The sequence below is a fragment of the Puma concolor genome, chromosome C2 (genome assembly GCF_028749965.1).
Source record: "Puma concolor isolate L17-30 chromosome C2, mPumCon1.1.hap2, whole genome shotgun sequence".
NCBI lineage: Eukaryota > Metazoa > Chordata > Mammalia > Carnivora > Felidae > Puma > Puma concolor.
In genome coordinates, this window is record NC_141675.1 from 38,897,310 (window position 1) to 38,924,658 (window position 27,349).

General features: G+C 39.2%; 1 protein-coding gene across 15 annotated transcripts in view; it reads right to left on the reverse strand.

Annotated features, from left to right (window-relative positions):
• SLC9A9 (solute carrier family 9 member A9) overlaps nt 1–27,349 on the reverse strand; it is a 743,317-nt gene that overhangs the window by 300,784 nt on the left and 415,184 nt on the right. For 14 of the 15 annotated variants that reach the window (XR_015240025.1, XM_086674475.1, XM_086674481.1 and 11 more), the window contains 2 exons: nt 17,039–17,177; nt 12,466–12,571 (listed from right to left, as the gene is read on the reverse strand). Coding sequence is in view for 14 of the 15 variants with exons in the window: in XM_086674475.1 (XP_086530601.1) it covers nt 12,466–12,571; nt 17,039–17,177 (245 nt within the window). In the remaining variant the exon portion in view is untranslated. Of the gene's footprint in view, nt 1–12,465; nt 12,572–17,033; nt 17,178–27,349 lie in introns of all 15 variants that reach the window. The other variant, XM_086674470.1, reaches the window with a different exon arrangement.

Sequence of the window (27,349 nt, forward strand, 5' to 3'; positions counted from 1 at the left end):
AGCACCCATCTGTCTTACAGGTCTGTTCTGAGTATAAAGCCATATGATGGATATTAACATGCTTCATAAATTAAACATTAATAAGTAAGTACATGTAAGGTTTTACTACAATTACTAGAAGTAGATGAAAGGAAGAAGACATGAAAAGAAGGAATAACTTAGAGAAGCTCATTCCATGGATAGACACAACAATACTTCTGGTTTAATAAACTGCTGGGGAAAGAAGTACAAAGCCTCTAGTACATGTCTTGCATATTCTATGCCCTTAATCATTATTTATTACCATCTCTTCCACAGTAACTCCTGCATCAAGGAAAAACAAGTGAAAATGTACTCCTTATTCCTAGTAATCCAAACTTAGACAATTCTCAGTAATACTACAGTGAAGGTACCAGATTTTTGCAAGTTACCTTGGGTGTCTGCTATCATCTACTCAAATTCTATTAGTCTACTGAGGTCATTCAATGAGCAAAGCACAGGTTATGGCTATGGGGGACGCAAGGATGAATAAACCTGGTCTGACATCCCAAGCAGCTTTTTATCTCCTAACAGAGACAGCATGTACACAAAGACATCTAATAGCAGGTATAATGTAGTAGGAGACAGGAAAACAGAAATCCTGAGACGGTATGATTTCTTTTGGGCTGTGGTAGGTGGAAGAGACATGGGGAAAATTTTCCTAAAAGATGCAGAGGCATTAGGGCTTTGAAAGACAGAAAGAGTTTGATGATGCAGGGTCAGAAGTAAAGAAATCAAGTGAGTGAAGAGGGCGAGGTAGGAGACCGTGGAGCATGTATGAGAAGCATGCAGCTTACCTGCACACTTAGGTTTTACTCCATCATAGGTTAGGAAATAAATACAAATTGAGTTTATTAATTATATTTTTCTAAATAAAAAATACAATAAAAGAAACCGTTATTACACTGTATTCTTAAAATGGTCAAACTAATTACTATAAGCATAAAAGCATTTAATTTACATGTTTCATTAGTCCTGGCATCCATAAAAATGTGAAGCCTCCAGTATGCCCATCCTGTGCAGGCAAGTATTATTTCATTTTCCTTTGCAACAAAAGTAAAAACTGGTCATTCTATTTCCATCTCTGCTGCAAAAACAAGCAGTCACTAAATGCAACTGCTATGTTGCATGCCTAAGATCTTGGATTCAAGTTCTATTTACGGGGTCCTGTTGCAATGACGAATGGAATCAAGTACATATATCTGGGTCCACAGGGGGTGGAACATGCTCAAAAAATATCTGGGATCTAAAATAAAAAGGAATGCTGAAAGAAATCAAGAAGTGGCCTAGAGAAAATAATAATACTTTCTGACTCATGTGTATACACAAGATTGCCTTTCACTGTCTGCACGGTGAGACTACAGTGGTGTACGAGATCCCTAAAGGGCTGGCTGCAGGGGCTCATTTATGCAATTTTAAACAAGAACTAGAACCAATACTTTATGACACTAGCTAAAAGAGCTGTTTGAGAAACCACAAAGAGGTACACAGTTAAATTCAAATTAATTGGCAAGCAAAGAAATTTAGGGAACAGCATGAGGAGGTCTGTAATTCTCTGGGAAAAATAATGATTCTGCTGGCAAGTAAATTCTTTCCACTGAGATCAGTTTTCATAGGACAATTAACACTTTCTGGTTAATGGAGTGACGTGTACACTGTTCCCCTTGATTCCCACTCTTGGACCCTTTCAGAGAGCATTAGTCCTACTAAATATTGTATATGTATATGTATACATGTACACATAAAACATATGCTTACCTGAGCAAGATTCAGTGTGTGGTTGTAAATCATATAAGGAAAAATGTACTGGGTTGGACATCAAGAGACCTGGGATGTGGTCACAGTTCATCCACTTAACTAGATGGCTGACTTGTGCAATTTAAATTCATTGCCTGGTCCATTGTCTTCTTCTCAATGAATTCAAAAAGATGGTATTCACCAAATTGGAGTATATAAGAAAACACATTGAAATATGGAAGAAAATATAAAAACTTCATAGTTTTTAATTAGAATTTTTGTGTATTCGCAAGTATGTAAGTACCTTCGTGGGCAAACAATTATGCTTGTGTGCAGACAGGTGCATGATAAAGCTATTTTATTTTATTTTTTTGCCAATAAGGGTCAAGAAACGCTGACAAACACTGCTCAATGACCTCTAAGCACTTTCTGGTCTTAAATATCTGTGATCTGAGTGGTTCAGCTTTTACATTTGCTTCAAGGTCTGTGTATACGGATTGAAGAACTACATGGGGCTCCAGAGCTTCACTGTGACTTCCTGTCAACTAGATTACTGGGTGTCTCCCTAGATCTCAAGGACTCGGTCTACACTCCCTCTTTGTATCACCCCCGAACTCCCATAACAGTGTCTACAGACATCAGGCACAGAAATGTAGGTTGGTCAGAAGAAAGAATCTCTGTTTCAAAAAACATTTATCTGCTTTGAAAAGAGAATCAAGAGAAATTAGTTTTTGATTCTCACATACAAATAGATGTTTTTCTAGACTTATTAGTGGCAGGTCCATTTTCTTCTACTATTTAAATTTTCTTATTCAAGAGTATCTTCACCTATACTCTCTGTTACTGATAACATTATTCAGTAGTTCTTTTTTCATTAGAAGTTGATGAAGCCCTCAGATACAAAAGCAGAAAAACAAACGTCTGTCACAAGGAGCACGATTTTCTTTGACATTAAATGCAGACTTGAGGGGTTTCTAAGAGTGAAGAATATTGCATTTTTGGACAGGAAATATTGATTATATTATCAGAACACAGAAAGAGAGTGAGAGAGAGAAAAAATGTGTCTTGCTCTCAGATGGTACTCTGAGGGGTTTTAAAGTTGATGGGTTATTTTTCCATGCCATACTTTTATTTGTTTTTGATCTAGTAAAAAGAGACATTTCTGACAGGTTTCCTACCACCACTGCTGAACATGAACCTGGAACTGAGAAGTCAAAGATTTAACGAAATGGAAAACTCCTTCAGGGAATATGAAAGATTCCAAGTTTCCAAAGAGTACGATTACTGTCTAGTTCACCATATTTGGCAACACCATAGTTGGCAGATTAATCATGAGTCTGTGGAATACAAGGACATCAATACAGAAAACAGCACGAATCTATGTTCTTATTTCTGTTTTTTTCCAATGCAGTATAGGCATGCATTTAAGAGTTACTTCCTGTCTATGTTGCAAGGTTTTATAAATTTCCATGTAAAACAAAAATATCCTTCAAAATGTAGCAGAGGGTATTTATGCAAATTAAACTGAGGTCTGGAGAAGAAGAAAAACACTTTTTCACTTATATCTCTGGCATTCCATCTCAAGCATTGGTGTTCATCAAGCTTACCCTCTTTTCAGTTTTCATTTCCTTGGAATCAGCTAGCACATTTGCACCAAAGTCACTTAAATCTCTAATGAACAATGTCACTCAAGATTTCCATGTCCAATTGCCCACTATACCCTTCTATGTAGTTTCCACATTTCTGTAGCATCTAGGAGACTTTTGAATGAAGTAATTTTTGTTTGTCTCTTTCTGTTGCATGTATATTCCCCATTTTGGTGAAATAAACCATTGATCCAGTTGATATAGGGACTTGGAGTTATCCTTGACTCTTCTTTCTCCCTCACCTACATGTTACATATTTGTACCATCTATTTTGTGACAATTTTCTACATGCCTATGAAGAAAATGGGTTTTGTAAAAGAACTTTCTTTTTTTTCCCCTATGCCTACTGGGGTCATGAGGAGACATTAAACATTGACTGAAAACATTTACAGTGAAGAAAGCAGGGGTAAATTTGTCCACTACTCAAGTTACATGTGTAAGGTTGTTTGAATATTGAAATGATGAGCTATTCAGTTCAAGAAAGTGCAGCTGTGAGTTAATGAGTTATTATGCGAGGAGATGCACTTTACACCTGTGTTTATTGAGATGGCAACATTGCGTGTTTGCCCTTGGTTCAGTGTGGTTAACTAAGCCCCTAGAGAATTTTGGGTGCCTATTACTCCAGTTTGAATGCCTAATATTCTGAGCCTCCAGGTTTTATTTTTTGGCTTGGAAAACACTCATTTGTTTTTAGTGCACTTCATGTGTTAGTGAATTGTTGGCTAATTAAATGGATTCATGTGGTTCTGTCAATATGAAAGCATGAGCAGTTTTAAGCAAAGAGATGTCAGCTAATGACATGTCCTTAGAAGCAAAAACTGGCCAGATATGTTTTAAGAAACAATTCACACCAAGTCCCCTCCCAGTGATTTGTTTTATTTACTGAGATCCAGAAATATATTTTCCACCAATTCATGCAATGCATCACTGGCAAGCCAAATGGAACACGTCCACCTCTAAGCTAAAGCCTTCTTAAGAGTTTCAGACAAATTTTTGCCAAGCTGAGAGAGGATGGAGGTAAGAAGTAATGAGCCAACTTACTTAGATCAAGTAAAGTCTCAACATGTCCAGTAACAGTCACTTCATTTGGTAATCTTTCTTCCTTGTCTATTGTAAATGAGAAAGACTTTCCCAAGTTCTCCTTTTCCTGACTACTTACCCTATAAAAGCCTTTCAAGAACTGACCTGACAGATAAGCAGAACCTTAGCTTCCAAGCTTCAACTTTTCCTTATGATGACGATGTAATTAGGCCCTTGTCATTTGAGACCAACAAGAGAACATGACTGGGTGATAGGCTTGAGATGAATTAACTGTTTATGTTGTGCCTGATGTTTTTGTGTGTTGAGTGCTGCCTTCAGACATCCTGGTTAATTCCTTTGTAAATGTGCCAGAGCATCATTTGTTTTCACCCTTCTACATTTAAAAAGTTTTTCAGAGTTTCTTACTCTCTAGAATCAGACTGCAAAGCCCAATAGCATTACTTAGTAATCAGGAGTTGTTTTTTTTTTCTTTCAGATTTTTACATGTTTTTTTTTTTTTGTAGATGGAGATGATTCTAAGGTGAGTAAACAGCAAACTATACCGTTTAACTTTTTGTATGAGAAAATGAGGTGTGCCAGTGGCCTTCCTCCCCCTCCTTTGCCTTCAGTGGATATAAAATATGCCTTAGGAATCTAAAAATGGAACCTGCTTTTATTACAGCAGTGCCTGGAAGCAGAGAAATCATTAGACATGGTGTCAATGTTGCCATTAGAAATCATACTCTTCGTGTGTTTAATGACAGTCCCTGTAAGTTTGCTTCTGGCAAAAACCTGACCCCCAAAGCCTCAGCTGGGAAACAGATTATAAAAATGAATTCTCAAACAACCTGTCCAGCTGTGCTTTTTGGTTATATTTATAAACTGAAAAGCAGCTTCTATCACAGGATTCAATTCCATTAGAGATTATGCTATAAATAATACTGCCAAATTATTTTCAATATTCAATTTAAAATAATGGCTCAGTAACCTAATGACTTTTAGAAAACAGAACTCTGCACAAGAAAAATTCTACCTGATCAGAAATTAGGTATGCATGTGTATCGGGTACCTTATAGAGAGAACACCTTGGGGTCATGTATTTACTCAAAAGCCACATTTTGTACCTGTACAATGTCTTTCCATTACAAAATAATAAAATCCTTTTACCTTAGCAGTAAAGAAAATTGAGATACCAGTGGATAGGATGACTTATCCCAATCCCTCAGCAAGTGAGCCAAAGAGCCAGAAACCAGAGACATATCCCTAAGTGGCTGATTTTGTAAGTTGAGTGGGCACATCCATATACATTCTCTTCTTTCTATGCTCTCCTGGCTTGAAAGAACTCCCTAAAGTCCATTTCTATCTACATACTCCCATTCTCTAGAAAGACTTCTTCCTTGCATTTGACATTTTGCCCAGTCTTCCCAAATAAAAGTTTTCTCAAACTACACTTGTATATTTCCAACAGCAGAGAACCAAACTTCTGGCTAATAGAAATCAGAACATTCATTTGCATGTCTAAAAGCCACTTGTTTCTATAAAACTAAGTTCTTCTATATGACTATTGAACATTTGCAGGTGCAATTTCCAAGTGACTGAGATGAGGCGGCTGCAAATGTGGCCCTTGAAGTAAAAGATAATCAAAATAAATCAAATGATCATCATCAAATTAGTAACAACTGAAAGTGAAAGCAGAAGATGTGGTAATGAGCAAGCTCCCCTCACACTGGAGTGTTCATAATGAATCTTATAAGAAGCTGAATCGAAAATGATAATGAACACTGTGCAAACTGTCTTTAAAAGCTTGATCCTTTTTGTTTGCCTATGACTGTGCATCTGGCATAAGAGGGTCCCAAGTGTCCTAGCCTAGAGGCTGCACTGTCTTTGAGCCTCTTTCCCTTCTGATCTGTCACCAAGTTATTCAGTTTCTTTTGTGGAAATACATCATGGATAATTCCTTCCCTTGTACCATTTAGGTTTCTTTGTTTGCAAGCAATAAACACTGATTCTGGCTACTGTCATCAGAAAAGAATTTATTGGAGGGAAGAGTGATAGCTCTGAGAAAAAATGTACAAAGGCAGCCCCAGGAATCTTTGTCAGGAATAAATAGGGGGTTTCAACAGGGCTTTGCTGTTGGAAAGAACAGGTGCCAACAATCATACATCCTTCTATCTCCCTTAAAGGATCACATCCTAGGCAAAGAGTGTCTGATTGACCTTGCTTCAGATGTCCCTATTCTCTTTGGCAGGGGAGGCTGGGACACTTTGATCAACAAGATGGTATCTGATGAAGGAGGGGTAGTTTTCTAAGCAACAACAGGATGCTATTACCAGTGAAGAGGAGAATGGGTGATGGTAGCCCAAATCAATGTATGTCTATTATATTCCTCTCAACTAGGCTCTTGTTTCCTCAGGTCTATATATCTGTATTTTAACTTAATAGTGAAGCAAATGAAATTTCTGATTAGTGTGATTTCTGATATATTCTTTAGTTGATGTATAAATCTGCTCTGGAATATACTGACCAGTGGACATATACAATCTTTAAGAATGTTATCAGGCACAGGTCACTCATTACCTTATAAAGCAATCTGTTATTCAGATTTTGGAAATTTTTCCTCTTGTTGAGCTAAAATCATTCATTCAATTGCTGAAAAGATAGTGAGTGCCCAGAAGGCTTCAGTCATACTCTTGGTGTTAATACAGCCCTCACAGATCTGACAGTCTGATGTAACTTTGGCCTATCAATCCTAATTCTACCCATCAGCTCTAGTTCTAGATTTCAGAACTACAGGGAATAGATTGAATAGCCTAGGGAAGTCTAGATGCACATAAACAAACAGTAGTCAGTTAAAAACTATAATGGAAGAAGTTTTGATTCATCCGCATACCCTCCAATATAAGATAGTTTAAAAAGTACTTAAGAAGAAATTTGTAGTTGGAGTGTGACGACAACTATAAAAATTTACTAAGGATCATAAAAGATGACTTGAATAAATGGAGAGATGTAACATATTCCTGGGTGGGAAGACTCAGCATTGTAAAAACACCACTTCTCAAATTAATCTAAAAATTTAATGCAACCACAATCATAATCCCAAAGTTATTTTCTGCTTGAAACTTAACAGTTACTTTCAAGTCCATCTGGAATAATAAAGATGTGAGTATAGCAAAGAAGCTCTCAGAAATGAGGAAAGGGGGTGAGGGATGGAGCTACTAGATAGTAAAATGAACAATGAAGCTGTAAAGGGTAAATTTTTTAAGTTTCTGTTTTTACGTTTATTTTGAGAGAGTGTGCATGTGCGAGAGAGAGAGAGAGAGAGAGAGAGAGAGAGAGAGAGCTTGCACCACTGGGGGAGGGGCAGAGAGAAGGAGACACAAAATCCCAAGCAGGCTTCAGGCCATCAGCACAGAGCCCAATTCAGGGCTTGAACACATGAACTGTGAGATAATAACCTGAGCCAAGATCTAGAGTTGGACACTTACCTGACTGAGTCACCCAGGCACCCCTGAAATTATCAAAACAGTGAAGACAATAGAAATCTCAGTGGTACAATAGAAAGCCCAGAACCTGCATACACATTTATGTACCTACAGACATGGACATTATATCATAAATACATAGGTTACACTTGAAGGGTGTTAGGGTGAATGGATAACCTTCTAGGAAGATGATCAAGTCCCTACTATATCCTATACTACATATCAAAACAAATTTCAGGTGGATTCCAATGCAAAAATAAAATTATTAAAAGAAAGTACATATTATCATTAGTAAACACTTGGGCTTTCCATGCAAAAATTAATAAAATCTTAGGCTTTTTAAGGAGGAGATAAAATTAACCACATAAACTTAAAAATGTCCATACTATCTTTTTCCTTTACTAAGCAAACAAAATATGACATATTTAAAAGATAAAACCACAAGTTGGAGAATATTTATAGCTTATGTGACAGTCAAAAGGTTAATTTTTTAAAGAAATAAAAAGCTTCTAAAATTCAATGTGACAACCATAAGCATCTCAGTAGGAAAAAGGACTAAGGGCAGAAATAGGTAGTTCACCAAAGGAGAAATATAAATTGCCCATGACATGAAACTAAAATGCTTTCTTTGGTACAAACATAATAAATGTAAATCACAATGAAATGGAGGCTGATTATCAAATTAGCAAGGATGGGTAAGATTTCGTATGGTAAAGATGTAAGTAAATGAGGTCTTTTTCATTGTTTGTGGAAGTATAAAGGGTTACAAATTTTCTGGAAGATAATTTGGATTAATTTTTCCAAGACATTAAGATTTTGGCCTTCCTTTTAACCCAGTAATAGAAATGAATACATCAGTCTATAAGGATGATCATGGCAATCATATGTATAATACTGAAAAGTATAAACAATCAAAAGGAGGGGAGAATAATTATGGCAAGTTGATAGGATATCCTATTAAGCATCCATTAAATAATAGAGAAGAATGTCATGAAAAATAGTCACTATAAATTCTTGAGTGTAAAAAGCAAGTTACTTCAAACTTAAAAAGTATAATTATATTATGAATGAATGTATATATTTAATTAAATGTATGTATATGCATATAATTAGACGCATATAATTAGATGTATATTAACAATAGTTATTGAGTAAGAAAACAGGTAATTCAAATATCATGTCCTTCTGTGAATCTATACTTTCTAAATTTTCTATAATGTTTATGTATTAATTTGGTAGAAAAACAGACATACTTTGTTTAAAGTAACAGAAATCCTTTTTTCAAATGAAATCTTATGTGAAAACCCAATTGATGGAACCAATAAAAGGGATAGTGTAGGGATGACAAGCCTAGCACCCTGCTCACTTGGTGGGCATCCTGGAGCACCACTTTGAAATGTCAGGGTTGGGGGTATTCTGCTGAGAAACCAGTGCATGTAAGCACCATCCCTAGGACCTACATGATGGGTTGTTCATGAATGCAGACAAGGCCCCAGGATTGCTGGTTACCTCCATGGTTACTCATCAACTGTTTATAATAGCTTATTCCACTTAGTTCCTTATATTTGTTGTCACATATTCATTTGTTATACACTTTTTAGAAAATTTTCTAGATTTTAGCTTTGCAATATCTTAGTTTACTTGTGGATTACAACTAAAAGGATTGTATCATTACCAGAAGTAACATTAGATAATTATGTTTTTATTATTATTATTTTAATGTTTATTTATTTTTGAGAGAGAGAGAGAGAGAGACAAAGCATGAGCAGGGGAGAGGTAGAGAGAGGAGACACAGAATCTGAAGCAGGCTTCAGGCTCCAAGCTGTCAGCACAGAGCCTGGAGTGGGCTCGAACTCACGAACTATGAGATCATGACCTGAGCCAAAGTCAGACACCTAACTGATTGAGCCACCCGGTGCCCACCCTTAGATAATTATAATTTGATGCCACTCTCTCAGATTTTCTTTGAAGTTGATCTGAGAAATTACTACACAAAGAATACATGTTCATCTTCCCTAAACTATTATTAAAAATATTGTCCCCTATGGCGTTCAAAGGTCCCTTATACAGGGATACATGTGATAAATTCTCCTAAAATTTTAGTACTGGAAAAAAGTTTGCCCATTTTTACAAATAAGTATGATTTCCTTTTATAATGTTGTATTATTCCTGTATAACTCATCATCTTTCCCTTTTGGCTTTGGCTGCCAGAAAGCCCAGAGTTATTATTTATTGCCAAACCACAGCAATGAACAGCTGTCTAATTTTGCAGAAAAACTCTATCCCAAAGCACTTGAGTATTTACTCTCAACTAAATGGTCCCATGATATGCATGGCTCATGTTATGAACTGTCTCAAATCCAATCTGGAAATAGGCAAGGATTAAATAATAAACAAACAAACAAACAAACAAACAGACAGACACATTAGTAATTTAGACTAACTGGGCTTGGTATTTGGCAGTAGAAAATGCTTACACCTAGAGTTTGGTTTCTATCAAATATTTGTTAGGCACATTGCTTAATCTGGAGTACTTCTCTGACGTGAGTGTGTTCTTGGGTGCAGCTGTGGACATTTGGGTCTTTCCACTACCATGGCCCACACATACATTCACCCATCCCATGAGGTGGTCTATGTGGCATCCAATAAGGATATCAGGTAGAAAAGGGTGGCAAAAGAGAAATGGACAGGTAAACCAGCAATCTGTACAAGGACTATAATCTTTTAAGTAGTTACTAGAACAAGATCTTGCTGAAATGGATCAGAAACTAGAAAGACAATTTTCACACATAAAAACAAACAATTTTTAGGTATTGGTGTGTGTGTTTATTACAATGTTCAAAAGTAGACTTCAAAATAGCAGGTGAGTTAAGAGATTTCTTTACCTTTCTAGAAGGTTAAATATGTATTCTTATTGTTAACCTTGCTTACCTTTTACAACATGTTGAGTAGTGAAAAGGGCATAGAATCTGGAGAAAAGGGAACCAGAATTATTTTGAATGGCTGATGTAAATTTTTTACCTTCATTATTTTAAGGGACACAATTGATCTTTTTCTCTGGAATGAATAAGCTCTTTAGCAACCGCCCTACCAACAGTGGAAGGCACTAACATAACATTGTGTTGTGATGATTTGGATATAAGGGCCGGTAGGGTGGACTCTGGTAATGTAGCCTTGGTATACACTACCCTAAGAACTGGCAGGGTGGCTATCTGCATCAGCAATAGACACCTTCAAAGTTGTGGGGAATAGCTTGGCCCCTGTGACTCTGCAGTAAGTTGGGTCAGCTGTCCAGAACAACAGGTTATCATTACAAGAAAGATGTGCCATGCATTTCACAGGAGAGCCAAAACCAATCTATGACCAAGTGGACCAGGCAGGCTCCTGAGACACCAAATATCTTCCTTCTCATGAGGGCTTGCCTGATATTCCACAGATGGAATTTCATTCAAGATAGCAACGCTTCATGCCCAAGAGCCTAACTGTGGAATCAAATCTCCTAGTTTTAAATCTCAGCTCCATCACTTACTGTTGGCTGAGTGGCCTGGGTGTAGGCCCTAACTTTGAGTCCTGTGAATGAGCAAGGATGTGCATGAAAGGCGGTTAGCTAGCACTTGGCTCATGGTACACCTTCAGTATATGTCAACTTTTATTATTATTTAGACTTAAAGTACCACCTAATAAAATGCAAATAGCCAGAGAGGCATACCTTGTTACCAGTGAATACTTGGAGTGGGGTGAAGAATCTCACCACTTGAATGTCAATTAAGATGACAACAGTAGGGAACAGCAAGGGATCAAGGGCTGAAACCTGGGAGAAGCAGGGAACTAGGCCAAAGGAGAGAAACAGCTTTGACATTTTACTCAGAGCCACAGTGATTCTTCTACACGGAAAGGCACCCAATCGTTGCAGCTATCCAAGCGCAAATCCTTGCTGTTGCAGAAAGGCAATCTAATTGCCGAATCCAGATCACAGGATCCATGGCCCTTGGGACATTAGGGACTGCCCCTTTCTCTATTAACTGCTCTGCCTCAGAGGATTCTATATATAAACTTTCTATGGTAAGAGATATTAAATTGTAGAACCGCCACGTTAGCTCTTTGTTTTCTGTATGCAAAGATTCTCAACACTGGTGTGGGTGGAAATGTGCATGCCCTGGGCCGGCTGCCTCTACTGCCTACTTGCTGTTAGCAGCCAATGGAAAACCACCACCCTTTTCTACAAAGCACTTGTGCACCCCTTCACGTTGTGAGTAGACTTCCATTTGTAAAGTCATCCATCACCTCTATAAATCAGTCATTTGTAGATTTTAACATACCCTCCTGACCAGTGACAGAGAAGAGGAAATAGCATTTTGGAGGCTTTCCGTTAAGTTTTTGCATACAAAATGGATGAGTTATTATCCTCCTCCCTCCCCCAGGGTACCGAGCAAAGGCTGATTCAGACACAAACCCATCTTGGAGAGAGTCCATCGCACCTCCTGCTGGGTCAGGCAGGCATACGCATGGGAGCACATACACATATCACGCATCCAATTTGCTGTGCAGAATGCAGCACTGACCTGTCAGGCCGGCAGCCTCAGCAGACAGGAAGGCGCTCCAAGACAGGAGGAAAAACAGGCCTGTTTCCAGCATAGGGAACTCACACAGCTTGGTAAATTTGGTCAAGTGACAAAGACACGTTAAGGGAAACAACAAATGCTTTGAAAGCGAAATCTCCTCCTTGGCTGAGGAAAACTAATCTCGTTGTGATCGGTTTCAAAGAAGAGCACTGATTTTCAGACCTGACTGGGAGGCTGTAGGTCTCACTGGGACTGCTTTGAAGGCCAGCATGAGTTTTGTGCCTCACTGGGGGCTGAACACTCCAGTAAAAATGCAAACCTGTGTTCCAATTTTAGTATATGTGCTGCCGAAGCGAGCACAACAAACCTGTGTTCCAATTTAAAAAAAGGTGTCTTACTAAGAAGATAAAATCACCTAACTGTGGGTACAAAACCTCCTGAATTTGGCCTTGGTCCTTGGGGTGTGCCTCTCGGGAGCCTGCAGCAGATGAGGCAAAACAAAGCCATGGAGAGTAAAGCAGGGTGAGGTGCTTCAAATACGTCAGCACCAAAGGAGGTCACTGCTCCCTGGAGAGCCATAAGCCGTGGACAGATCACCTTAAAGACTCCTCTCCTGGGGATGGAAATAGGATCAGAGCAACATTCACATTCAGTGATAGGGAAGATACCCATGCCATCTTAGTATAAGTAGGCTAGGGGAAAAAGTATATCATTTCTAGGTCAGGCAAGAAGCCCTTTGGCAGGCGATGGTTCATTCTGGCTGAGATGACACTTGGTCAATAAATAGCCTATAAATTACATATAGAGCAAAGGCATAGTGACCCAAATCATGCAGGGAAGGGATTATAGGAAGACGATTAGGAATAGGTGATCGATGGAAAAGGGTCACATCGCAACTATGCCTACAGTTAGGCAAAAAAAAAAAATAAATAAATAAATAAATAAAAAAATAAAAAAGAGCCCTCACAAATAAGGATATGTTATGTGGCATTTTTATGCTTCAAGAAAAAAAAATCTAAAGAGATTCCACATTAAGAGATGTTTAGCAGTAGGGCAGGGAAGCGAAAAGCATGACCCCTGGGGCAGAAGATCAAGGTCTGAGTCTTGGCTTTGCTAGTTGCTGGCTGTGTGATTTCTGAGCAATATATTAACCTCTCTGAGCCTCATTTCTATCCTATGTGAATTATCTGCACCAAGTGTGCAGAGTAAAATGAGATGAATATTTAAAACATTTTTGCAAAGTTTTAGAAAGCACAAAATGCCAAGAATAAGCAAAATAACACCATGGTTGGGAGTGTAGCCTCTGGAAGCCAACTCCACTTCACTGTATCAGCTTCTTCGCCATGCTCCATAGCCATTTTGTATCTTGGTTTCCCTGTCTGAAAATGGGGATAATCATGTAACCTACCTCCTAGGTATATAAACAAGTCATTATGTGTTAAGAGTGCTTGGTATGCAACAAGGAATATATAAATTTTTCTATTAGTGTGATTTAAATTAATTCATTCTGTAAAACATCTTTCCTGGAATCAGATTCAGTAAACACCTAGGAGCAATTCTTTATCTGGAAGAAAACATGGGCTGGACCCTTTTCCAGCAATCTTTCTTGTGACTTGGAGGGCAGGCTTTGTTTTTAATGGGGTTTGTTCTTCTGAATTCCCTCTTTTACGTTATCGTAGAGAAGGCTTAGGCCACTTTGAGTAACGGTATATCAAATGGACATAGGACATTCTTCTCTTTCAACCTTGTCCAGAAAGTAATTCAGTTCTGGGTCAAGACCCCAGCTTGCATAGTGCCCAGGGACCTATGCCCTGAGGAGCATTGCCTCATTATGGACAATGTATCAAGGTTATGATGATGGAGGGGATGGTTGCACACCTGTCTCCTCTGCAGCCTGAATTTGTGAGAGGCAAGGCCATTGATGCTGCGTGACAGATTCTCCCACTGAGACTGAGCCCCTGTCCCTTCCATCTCTCCACCATTTTTTCCAGATCTGATCCAATCTCATGGAAGACTTCCAAACTCCAGGAATTTTTTCCCTTCCCTTCCCACCTTATTTACTTATGTGTCCATACATTGCCTTCATGCCAGGTGGAGAAGAGTTCCAATTTCAGCTCTTCCACCTCTGGAGCCAAAAGACATGGCTTTAAATCCTGGCCCTGAAATCTCCTAGCTTCAGACAAGTTGTTTAACCTTTATGTGTCAGTTTCTTTAGCTGTAAAATTGAGATAATAACTGTATCTCCTTCCCAGTGTTATTATAAAAGCTATATGAGAAAATCCATTAGCAAAATGCTAATGACAATGGCTGGCAAATGGCAAAGTTCTCAACAAATGTTACAATAATAATAATAATAATAATAATAATAATAATTGTGTCCACTATTATTGATATGTGACCCAGAGGAGCTACTTAACCTCCTTGAGCCTCAGTTTCCTCATGTGTAAAATGAGGATAATAACAGCCTATCTTACAGGGTTGATTCAAATGAAGAGAGAGATATATATAAATTCCTTGGCACATGCTAGACATTCATTAAATGTTGCTATCACCATTGCCATTGCTTATTCAAAACAACATGTGGCCTCCATCATAATTCCACTTAATAATCAAGAGGCAATAGGGATTAGTGATAAAGAGCATGGTCTGTCTCTGGGTCTGTCTCTTGGTTTCAATCTTGGGTTTGAATTTTGGCTCCAATTCTTACAAGCAGCAGGACACTGGGTATTACCTTGACCTTTCTAAGATTCAGTGTCCAATAAAATTAAAATATCTGCATGATATCATCATTGTCAGGGTAAAGGAGGTATAGTGTGTAAAACAAATAAAGGCTTTACATATCATAAGTACTGATATTAATCATTAGATTATTATCATTATTTTTATTAGGAATCAGCCCTACTTTTTCTGAGTTACTTTATTTCTTTGTCAATGGAATTGATACTGTCTAGGATTTCTGGGATAAAACTTGGGAGTGGCCTTTGAGTCTCTCCTCTTCCAATCATTAAGTCCTAGAGATTCTTTTAAACATTAGTCTCCTTCTTGATGATTCTAATCTTCTTTTTCTGATTTGTCCTGTGAACCTGTTTCTTACTTATTGTTTAAAAATGGGACTTTCAATACATCACTCTCCTGAGCAGAAACCTTCAGTAGCTAACTGTAGACTATAGAATGAAGCTCAGATTTCTCTGAATAATACTCCAAGATACTTCACAAGGTGATTCCAACCCATTTATGTATCATCTTCCACTGCTCACCAGCCTGAGCCCTGTGGTCCTCTCAGGCACATCTGCATGTACCACATTAGCCCCATCCCCATACCTTAATGAATGCTGGTTTTCTCCTGAATCACTTATCACATAGCCTTGTTTATATCCTACCTATATTTCAGGCTCAGCCTACACTGTTATCTGCATGTAAATACTGCTTTTAAAATTATTTTTCAGAATTATAAGGTTGGCCAAGAGTCTTTTGGACTATTCAAGAAACAATGGACCCATCCACATCTGTATTTTTAGCATCCTAATAAGTTGGCTGTGGCTTTGCAACTCACCTTCTAAACAACTCTTATTGCAGCCCTTGTCCTTCCAAGTTTGTTACTAATTGAAGGCAGAGTCTGTATTTTATTCACCTTCTGACTTATGTTAGAAACCCTTAGTAGGACCTAACCTTTTAGCAGCTGCTCAGTGAAACTCTGCTCTGGGTCAGTACCCATAAAAAAGAACCTAACATTTTGCTTTCTTTGCTAGAGACTTGACCCTTCTTGCACCCTTCTTCTTTTTCTTTTCCCCAACATCTTTGGTCTTTGATCCTTTGTCCTGCCTCTTTGGATGGCTTCTGCTAGGCCCTCATACTTGACATCAGCTTTCTGGCTTTCTTCCCCAACTCTAACTTACTTTTGTCCCATCCAACTGCTCTGACTGAACCTCTCACTAGACCAGCTTCAATCTCTGGCTCAAGTCCTCTAGGAACTCTACCCATTCTCCTACCCTACTACTGCATAAGAGGGAACGAGACATGACACAATTGCCCATATATGGCAAACATGTCATTGCCACCTTCCTTGCAGGTCTTCTTCTGTAAAATAGCCAGAAATGCTTCTTTAAATATACAGTGATCTTTGCCTTGGCCAGCCCTGTGATCTACTGATTGACAGAAGTTTGAAAAGGAATAAGAAGATACCCAGTTAATCACCCCTGGTCAATCCTGTCTTGTTCTTGACCTCGAATTTTCAGCTCTTTCTCTTGGCCCTAATATAGCCAATCCAGATCATGTCCAACTATTTTCCTAGGTGGCAGTTTTTTAGGACTGTTGCTATCCTAGGGTCAGACAGTATCAGCGGTGCTAGAACAGGCCTTGGACAAGAAAAGAGCCTGGCCTCTGTGCTGCTGGTACCAAACTGTGCCTCAAGGATGACTCAGAACTAAGATGGCCCCAGTGGAATTGTATCACACTTGAACCAGACTATCTAGCCATTCATAGCCTAGAGATTGTCCATCCTCAGAAACATTCCAGGGACACTGACAGCTCTTAACAGTCCCCAGCTTTGCACACACACACACACAAAGGATATCAGTGCTGTGACAACAGCATATGCAGACCCCATTGCAAACGAGCCAGCGAAGATCCCCAGGAAATTCCCCACGGACTGGAAGAATGCTGCAGCATCAAACGCATTTGGATTCTCCTTGGGACTGTAAATGGATATAGAACTGAAAAGAAAAGAGGGTGAAGGTTAGTCAGTGACTTCCCTCTTATAGCCCAAATACCAGAAGTCAGAAGTTATCACCCACATTTGAGGAGGGCACCTTCTTCTGTGAGGTTAGGTGATGGCTGGAAGAGTTCAGAAGAAACAAATGAGAACAGGGAGAGGTGGAGAAAGTAGAAAGCTTTCCTTTTCCTTACAGCCCAATCCCATGGTATCAATATATTGTTGCCAGTCAGTAAACATTTTTATATTGGAAGGGTCATAAAGAATATTGTTTTTGAGCAAACTAGGCATTAAAACATGGTAGGTGTATAAGGAATCTGCTGAGGAGATAGATAACTGTGAATTATTTAGTGGCCATATGTCTTCAGTGCTGTTATATATTCACAAATGCTCCTGATAAAAAGTGCACTTTTATGGCCTGTGCACAAATGGGCAATACAAATCACAGCGTGCACAAAATATTCTGCTGTGATCTTGTCATAAACCACAAAGCATTCCTCCTCTTCAGTGTAACCCTTCAGAAACAGAGCCCAGACGATGCTTAGAGCATCACAGTATTAACCCCTGGGGAGAGACAAAACCCTCATTTTCCCACTGAAACAAATGGCAGCAGCTGCCCGAGGTCATCTTTTAGACCCCAATTCTGGTGGCTGCCGACAGATTTATTTCCATAGAGAAAAATCAATCCGCCAATAGGCAGTCTGCTCACTTAAATATTTTTGAGGACGCTGCATTTGCTATTTTTTTTTTTAACCAGGGCCTCAAATCCCAGAGTGTTAATATGAAGGACAAGGTGCATCCTATTTTAGGAAATATGAACTCTGTATTGTAGCATTAAAATGAACAGACATGCTAGAACCAGTTTTGGGGAGACAAATAAATAGTATTTCAGGATTTTTTTTACAGTTTTTATTTTAATTATGAGGTCTTTAAAACTAATCAGGAAAATCAAGAGTTTTGCAATAGGTACTGTTAGGGATTTTGTAGCAGTATAGAAAGCAAAAAGTACACTAGACATGCTGACTTGAGATTAGATTGGATTTTACAGAGATGTAACTGACGCTTTATGGTTTGGATGATTAGAACATGTTAACTTTCTGATTTGACTTTTTGTATCTAGAGACTAGCTAAGTGGGGGTGGGGGGTGGGAGGTGTGTGGGGAGGGTGGAATGGATTCCATTTCTTCTACAGGAAGATGTGTGGCTTAAAAAAGGTAGTTTTAAATGTTCTTACTTTTTTCCCTGGACGTCTTTAAAGCATTAAAGTAGGCCAAACACTTATACTTTGATCATGTAATTGGATAAGGAAGATGAGTGTGGATCTCAAATGGAACCCTGAAATGTATGCAAGAAAAGGATTGCCTTTGATGTGTTTTCTTTTTGTAAAGTGTTGTGCTTTGCAGGAAAAAAAAATGGAAAAGCAAACCCATATTAAGGTCCTTTGTATCTGACTGTCTAGAGAATGGGTGTAAAACCCCATGACCATTATGAAACTTGGTGGCCAATGCTGCAAAGCTTGATGTGTGAGTTGACATTCACCATATTTCTTCATTCCAACGAAGGAACAATAGTGATGAGAAAACATTCTATTTGCATTCTGCCCTTTCAACAAAGAGCTTTGCATAGTAATACAGTTGTGTAAATAATTCTGTTAATTCCTGGGGCTACCAATAGACCTGGTCCATAAACAGGTACCTCTTCACCCTCATCTCCAGCTCTGCACTCCTAAAAGTATTTGTCTGTCCTTATGCTTCCTAACCTTGGAGCACCATCATCACATCTTTTGGCCATATCCTCTACCATTATTTATGTAATGTTTTTCTTTAAATCAACTCATTTTTATTCACATGCAAGAGCATTTATTAAAGAATGTTTACGAAGTCATAGGTTTGATGTGCTAATTTTATCTCTTCTTACTATATACGAGATTATGTAACTATTACATTTGATAAAAAGTTCACCTCTGTGTCACCTAAAATCATCTGGGTAACCCCACTGTTCTCAGTCTGCATTTTGGGAGACATTATCTTCCTGGGCCCTGATGCTCCACCCAGTACAGGCAAATTTCATATACTTCCTTGTGATGTTTGATTTAACTTAAAGGTAAAGGCTAACTCCCCTTGACTTATGAAGACTTGTATGTTGAATTTGCTGCCCCTAAAACTCCACAGGATGTATACATTGGGTACCTACTAAATTCCAGGTGGTGCATTAGGTGCAGGGTGTCAGGGGACAGGCAGGAAAGGGCATAGAGAAGAGAAGCAGAATTTGAGTCAAAAAACATTTTATTGAAGATATACAAGGCATATATATGGAGGCGGAGAGGCTAAGATGTAGATGACCTTAGCTCTAGTCATGGTCCTAAGTGTGATTTTGTGACAGACACACAACATTTAATGGTGCAGATGAGGCAAGAGTCACTATTTCAGATTAGAGGAGATGGCATTTGATCAGGGAAGCAAGTCAACAGACAGTGATGGGAAGAGGGCACTTGAGGCCAAAGAAAAAGTGTAAGCAAAGGCAGGAAGGCAGATGAGATGAGGGCATTTCAAAGCAGAACCGTATAGTTATGGCTGGAACACAGGGACCATGTACGTGGGCACCTACGGAGAGGGACAGATAGGTAGATGGTGTCACTCAGCTTTAAATTTCACGTTAAAAATATACAAAAGCCCTCACGTTTACATAACATTTTGTCCCCCTTATGCCTTAATTACAACTTCATCTGATCCTATAGCATTCCTGCCAAGTAAACATGGCAGATATTGTTATCCCTCCTTTTCTTTCTTTTCTTCTTTTTTTTTTATAAAGCAAAGAAACTAAGTCAGAGAAATTAAGACCATAGAGCTATTGTGTTCAAAATGTAGATTTTTTTGGTTTCTCCCTTAAAAAAGTGATTTTGGGAGGAAAACATGAAATCACATCAGTATAGTTGAATGAGTGTTGCACTGACTATAAATACAGTAGAAGTTCAAGTACTAGAACCTTTAATTTCATCCCTGTATGGAACATGGGCAGCCCTTTCCTATATGCAAGGACAGAGCAGAGTGCACTGTATGGGACAATAGTACCCTCTTCCCCATCTAATTAGATGACAAGACTCGGGGCTTCTCATGGGAACCTGCTTTCAGGCTTGGCTCCTGGACCTAAGCTTTGCTGGGCCTGGCCTGGATCTTTTTCCTCTTTCTATGCCCAGGACACAGACTGGTGCCTGGCACATGGCAGGCCAAAAAAAGGCTAACAGAATAAAGGTAGGATGATTGGAAAGTAGAAAGGAAAGAAAGAAGAAATACAGGAAAGAAGCAGGTTTACAGAAGCTAGTCTTGAAATGAGTCATCATCTATGAGATTTGTTTTTATTAAGCAATGACTTTATATAGTTACATTGCGGGTACTTTTAGATTCATTAACCCAAACTGAAGATGTCACTTGAGACTCTTAAGCCTCAAAGGTCTGACCCTTATTGGCCATATGGTTTGGGGCAAGTTATTTCATCATGCTCAGACTCAGTTTCAAAGTCTGTATAATGGAAGTTTAATTATATTATCTCCCAGAAATGCCTGAAGATATGAGGTACATTTAAATCCTGTATATTTATCTTGTTGATTGCAGGGCCATTCACTGGGTGCTGATTATGTTCATGAGAAATAAACACTCAATGAATGTTGACTATCATCATCACCATCATCATCATCATTCTGCCAAGAACTTCCATAAGCCTGACAATGACAGAGAAGAGAGTGCTGTGGCTGAACCTGGCCTCAGCTCCTACTGCAGGGAGATGGGGTGAGGCTCCCCTCCTGGCATGCTGGGCTTCAAGGTTGTTGCAAGGAACTAGGCACTTTTACATGGGAATAGACAGGTCTCTGGGGGGAAGAAATGGCAGTAGAAGTGAGGCTAAGAAACTCTCATGTTTGTTGCACAGCTTTTCATTCCATGGATCCAAAATGAAGGGAGCATCCTCAGCAGTCTGGGCAGGGATCTGTCTCAGGATAAGAACAGGCGAGGAAACTGAGCTTGAGTTGGGTCACCCCTAGGTAAGTGGCACTGCTAGTGGATTCCTAGTAGACATTCTGCACGCCCTCTGGCTTCTGGTGAGGAGTAATGCAAAGAAAAGTCAGGGAGGATGCATCTCTCTTGACTGCCAGGATTTTAGGAAGCTGTTCCCCCAGGCTCTAAATCCTGGTGAAGGAGGCATCTCTTTGGGCTCTGGTTTTCAGCTGCAACACTAAGCCTATGGATTGTAGAGCAACAGCTGCAGAAGGTGCATTCTGGAAACAAACAAGGGTTTGGGTAGCATATTCCAACTTCCACCCAAGAGAGGAAGAAATACCATGTTCCAGCAGTTTCAGCCCTTTGGACTTAAAAAGAAAACCATTTCCTCCCCCATACTGAGGGGGCTGCTTGGACAATTCGCCAATGCAAATATTGGAATGGAGAGAGGAGGAGAAGAGGAATTAGACTTTCTGTTAACCTGTGTGTGCTTGTTCTCTGGGGGCACTACTCTGAAGAGGCACTGTTTATAGCACAAGCTGGTGAAGATAGATCTACAATCCCCACATTTCTGGAAAGAATATTTAAGTTAGATGAAACCAATATCCTTGAAAATGATATGAGCAGAAACACATAGTGGTGTTTAAATATTCATCTCATAAATTGGAAATAAGTCCAGGTTATTGATTCATTCTGTTCAGGAACAGATTATTCAGCAAAAACTAGTTTGATGATAGTATATTGTATCCGTTCTCAGAAATAAATGTGTGCAGCATCTTTTATTCACAAATTTTTGAAATGGATGAGATATCCTAAATTCCTTTGATGAAAGCAACATGAATAAGGATCATGTTGCTCACTGTATCATTTAAGATTCACAGACAGGATCACAACTCCAACGACCCATTTTTTTCCCCCATCTTTATGATGTTTCTTCAGGGAACTCACCTGGCAGCTTAGGTAGTGTTAAGAGCATAGAAACTGAATCTGGCATCTGGGTTCAAGTCTCAGCTCTACCACTTACTTCATGTGTGACCTTGAGCAAGTTACTTAAATTACATGCACCTCAGTTTCCTATAAAATGAGGATGATAATAGTAGTAACTATCATATAAGTTGCTACAAGAATTCAATGAATTAATGTTTATAAGGCACTTGATATGGTACCTGGATCACAGGAAGAACTGGACAAGTATTTCTTAAGTAAATCTTACTTCTTCAAATAACCCATTCCTCCTCCTGCTCCTCCTCCTTCCTTTCTCTCTCTTTTTCTCTCTTTTGAACTGAGAGTTTGCTTTACTTCTAAAAAAAAGTATCTCAAATTAGGTGTCCAATTAGCACTTCAACTGAAACAGAACTGAGATGTCATCACATGTCTCTCTTACACTCTGACTCACTGGTCCCTGGTCTAGGATCTCTGGGTGTCAGGGATCATTTGATCTTAGAAATTGTTTTTTGTGGAATGGTGTATGATATGTATGCTCAATAAATGCTAGTGATGAAGAAGAAGAAGGAGAGAGCAAAAAGTAAGAAGAAAAGGAGAAAGAAGAGAAGAAGGTACTACAATTATGCTGGAAGTGAAAATGATAAAATTTAGGGAAAGTAATCTATAAATGGTACCACCATCACTACCACCAGTGCTATCCCCTCTGTGACTCTGGTCTCCTTACCATTCTGGATCCTATTGAAACTTCTCTCTCTTGGTTTTTACAATCTTTCTTAAGATCACCTGGTTTCTAATACCATCCACTTTGTTAATTTTCACTGCTACTGCTAAAATATTTTGCCTCACATTGGCTTGCTTAAACTACTCAACAATGCCAAGTTCCTGGGCAGTTATTCTTTCATTATGATACTGTCCTCTGACTGGCCCTCCCAGCTCCCACAGTCTACTCATGGTCCTGGGTGCCTGATGGGGAAAACCTACTTCTCCTAGCCCTAAGTCTAGTCTATTAACATGAGATCAATGTCACTCAAAGACCTTCAAAAGTAAAATATTAAAAAAACACATTGTATCCCTGCCAGAATTTTTATGAACATAATCATTAAAGGAAAAAATGAGAAAATCATTGCTATACCCAAAGATATACAAAGGACTTACCATTTTCTCTGAAAAATCTTTAATCCCTAACAAAAATATTTCTAACTGCTGACACTAGTTTATTATAGAGTTCCTGATTGGTTGGGATACATATATCTATTTGTGTGCACGCACACACACACACACACACACACACACACACACACACACGAAGTGGTTTATTATTTTGTTTCTATTATTTATTCCAACTGTACTATATCAAATCCTTCTTTGTGTGGGTATGTAGTTCCATTAATGATGCCTTAGCCAAATTCCACTATTCAGTTTGTTTTAGTTATTAAGACTTGGTACAGTCTAGCTTAAAACCTAAATTGTCAAAGCAGTATTCTTCTCCTCCCTACAGAATGTTCTACAGCAGCAAGCAAGATGACTTGGAAGCAAGGAGAGGCAGAAGAGGTGTTCCTCCAATTCTCTTCTAGGCACCAATGTTCCCTGCTGTTGGAGGCACAGAGGAGGGATGGGGAGCCAAACTTGTTCTTGCTTGATCCCTCTCTTAGAGGCCTCTGCTGACATGGTAGCAACTCCATTTTGCTGAGAATCCCCTCACAGGCACCACTTGATCTTCCATCTGTCCTGCCAGCTATGTATATTCCCAGCCCTTTTCTATGGCTTGGATCAGGGACCATTTGGACAGCTTGGTGCCTCTCACCTTTCGTTTGACCTCCAATCCCCTTTAGTGGGCCATGGACCGCTGTGCCAAGTGGGCTCACCTTGCCCACTCCCTAAACACCCCAAACCAGGGAGCCTTCAGGTCCTGCTGACATGGACTGTTCATGCTAACTCCTTTTAGAAATCTCTAGGTCAGTCCCCATGTTTTTGTGTACTCCCATTCCATGAAACCATATCAAAAAAACCCCTTTCTTTGTTCTATTTTGAGAGAGCCTTAGACCTTTTGCAGTTTTCTCCAATGGGGAATGAGCTGGCAAGGCCTCTTCTTGCAGGTAGCCTCAATCTATTGGATGATTCCTTCCAGTGGAGGCCCTTCCACTTGACTTAGGATGGAGGAAGCACCTCCATGGACAGAGCTAACAGCTTCACATCTCAGACACCGCAGTCTCTCCAAGGATGACCCCATCCTTCCCTAACCCTTCATACACCAATTTGAAGCAAAGGAGATGGTGGGGAGGTTGAAGGAAATGAGACTGATTCTGTTGCCAATTAAACCAGTTGGGAGGCCTGTGGCCTTAACTGCTGGGGAGAGCTGCTGTTTTTTTTTTAGTATGGAGCCATTTATTAGCTTTTGTTTTCATCTTTGCTCCCTAAATGCAATTTGGAAAACAGGAAAAGGCCCACAGGAGGATAAAGTTGTGACCTTTATGTCAGGGTGCGCCTAGTTTCTTTTCTCACTATCTATAGTTGCTTTTGTCATTCTGCTCTTAAAGATTCATGTTAAGGAGAAACACAACATAGAGGGGCAATGAAAATTTGTAAAAGCTCCTCTGTTTAGTTGGCCCTAAGTGTCACAGGTAAGAAACAAAGTAGAAGAAAAACTAATTACAGTGCTATGTTGTGGTTAAATTTTTTGTCCTTAAAAAAAAAGAAACAAGTGGATCCTTATCTATTATTTATCTTTTAATAACTGTACCAACCTGCCCTTTCTCAAGAAGTTGCTTAATTATGAATAAGGAATTGATTTTTATGGGGCCAAGAATTGTGTGTACACATTGGAATTCATTCTGGCATCTGCCTGCCCATTATTCTGGCTTATGTTTTGCCAAAGGCCAATGAAGCTCTGTCAAGAGGACCTGCTGTAAAACATAATGACTTCAGGAATTGGGGGCATTCCAGGCACCCTGGGAGGTTAGAAGAGCTGCCTGTTAATAATAAGAGGCTCTAGCCAGAAGTTTGCTGAGCTTGAGTTAGAACCACTGGGTTTCACCTTCCCAAGGGCCAACAACCCTGTAGGGTGGAGGGCCATATTTGCCGAGGGCACATTAATAACTGTTTCAGCTTCTGGAGGACCATTTAGTTAATGACTGTTTCCTGAGAATCCAAATTCATACCAAGGTGTGATTTTCCAAATCCTTGACAAATATCATTTTGCCATTTTGACATCTGGCACAAAAGAAAAAGATGAGGGGAATTCTGTGGGAAGTATGAGTTAATGTGTCATAGCTGCCCCCAGAATAATACAGTCTCAAGCTATATCAACTGATTCATTCCATCCATAAATATTTATTAATCACTTACTTTGTGCAGATATTGTTCTAGGCACTAAAGATCTAGCAGGGAACACAACAAAGCTTCTGACCTCATGTTTCTTACATTCTAGTGGAGAAAACAACATAAAAAGTAGCTAAGCAGATAAACATATGATTTAATGACAGAGGCTGAAGAGCAAAATAAAGTAGCATGAGAGGATGGGATAGAGTGATAGGGAAACTGCTTTAGTTAGGGTGGTAAGGAAAGACTTTTCTGAGAAAGATTATTAAGTGGAGTCCTGAATAAAAAGAAGTGGAGAGAGAGTCCTTTCTAAGTCCCTGAAGCAGAGCTTGCTCGGTGGGTCTGAGTTGCCACAAGGAGGCCATGTGGCTGGAAGGAAATGAGTGAGGGGAGAGTGGTGGGAGACCAGGCTGGAGATGGGGCTGGGGCCAGGCCTTGTGGAAACTTTCAGGCCATTTTTAGGTCTTAGGATAGTCTTCTAGGGATTAAAGGGCAGCCACTGGAGGGTTTGGGGTCAGAGAGAGCTACAGTATGGAATATTTCAGATGAAGGCTATGTCAATATCAGAAGAAGTTGGTCCCATTGTACTCCTCAATGGCTGGAGCACACCAGGCCTCTCTTCATCAGTGCAGATGCTGCCATCATCTGAATGAGACCCAACAAACCACAGCAGACCACAGGAGAAGGAGTAAGGTGGTGAAGAGGAAGATGGAAGGAAGGAGGAGAGCTTAAAGGATAGATGAATTTAGTAGCAACAGCTTCAGTGAACATCTGAAATGTGGTCATGCAGAGGAAGGACTGGACTCATTCTTTGGGTTTCAAGAGGCAAGATACAGTCCAAAAGTAAAAATGTCAAAGGGAGAAAGATTTTAGCTTTATATTCTATTCCCAAATTTCCTAATTCTTATATCTGATGCAAAAGGAAATGGGCTCTATAAAAGGATAGTGAGTTCTCTGTTGTTGCAGATACTTAAACACAGAATGGAAGAGTTACTTGTAGGGTGGTATGGAGCAAAATTCATGCACTAGATGTGGGATAATGTGGCCTCTAGGAAACTCTCACCCCCAGAGTTATTGATTCACTATCTATTTTCAAGCTTCTTCCAGGAATACTAGGAGAGGGATGTAGGGTGCTTGGCTTTCTGTGCTAACCCCAATCCCGCCGTTGGAAATGGCTGAGCACTGTACTGCAACAGGGATGCAGTGAAGGCACCAATGATTTAGGTTGGAGATGGGTTGATAATGACATCAAGAACAGTTACAAATTTCAACATGGAATAAAGCCTTTGACAAATTCCTAAGTGGCATTGCTCCATTAAGTTCCAACTTTAAGGTGACAAAGAGAGCCCTGAGTTTAAAATTGGTTAAAAGGGAAGAAGAGTTAAAGGAGGTTTGTTATGAATTATGTGTGCATTTTCTTTGAAAGGAGATCTTAAATTACTTTGCAATTTAGTCTGAAAAGTCTTGTCAGAATTGAATTATTAGTCTGTGGGCTTTGAGAAATTTTCTCTTACACCTAATATTGAGAGGAAAGTGAATTTGAGATAGTCTTTAAGATAAAAGTAACTTGCAAATACTCTTCTTTTATTTTGTTTTCTTTCTTCCTTTTATGAGGCAGAAACAGGAGTTTGAATCCCACTACTGTGAGCCTATTTAAAAAAGAGAGAGAGGGACTAATTCTTACCATCTAATGGGAATTTCAACCCTTTATCCTACTTTTCACTTCCTTTAATCCTCACTAATGAAATCTTAGCTCCAAAGAGTACTGTGGTATGTGAAACTTTTAGTCATAATAGATATTAAAAGATATAGAAAAGTAGGTTAATAGCCACTAAAGATGGAAATCTAGTTAAAATTAAAATATAATCACTAACAGGTTGAAGCAGGACCAAGTATTAATCCCCAAGGTTGAAATGGAG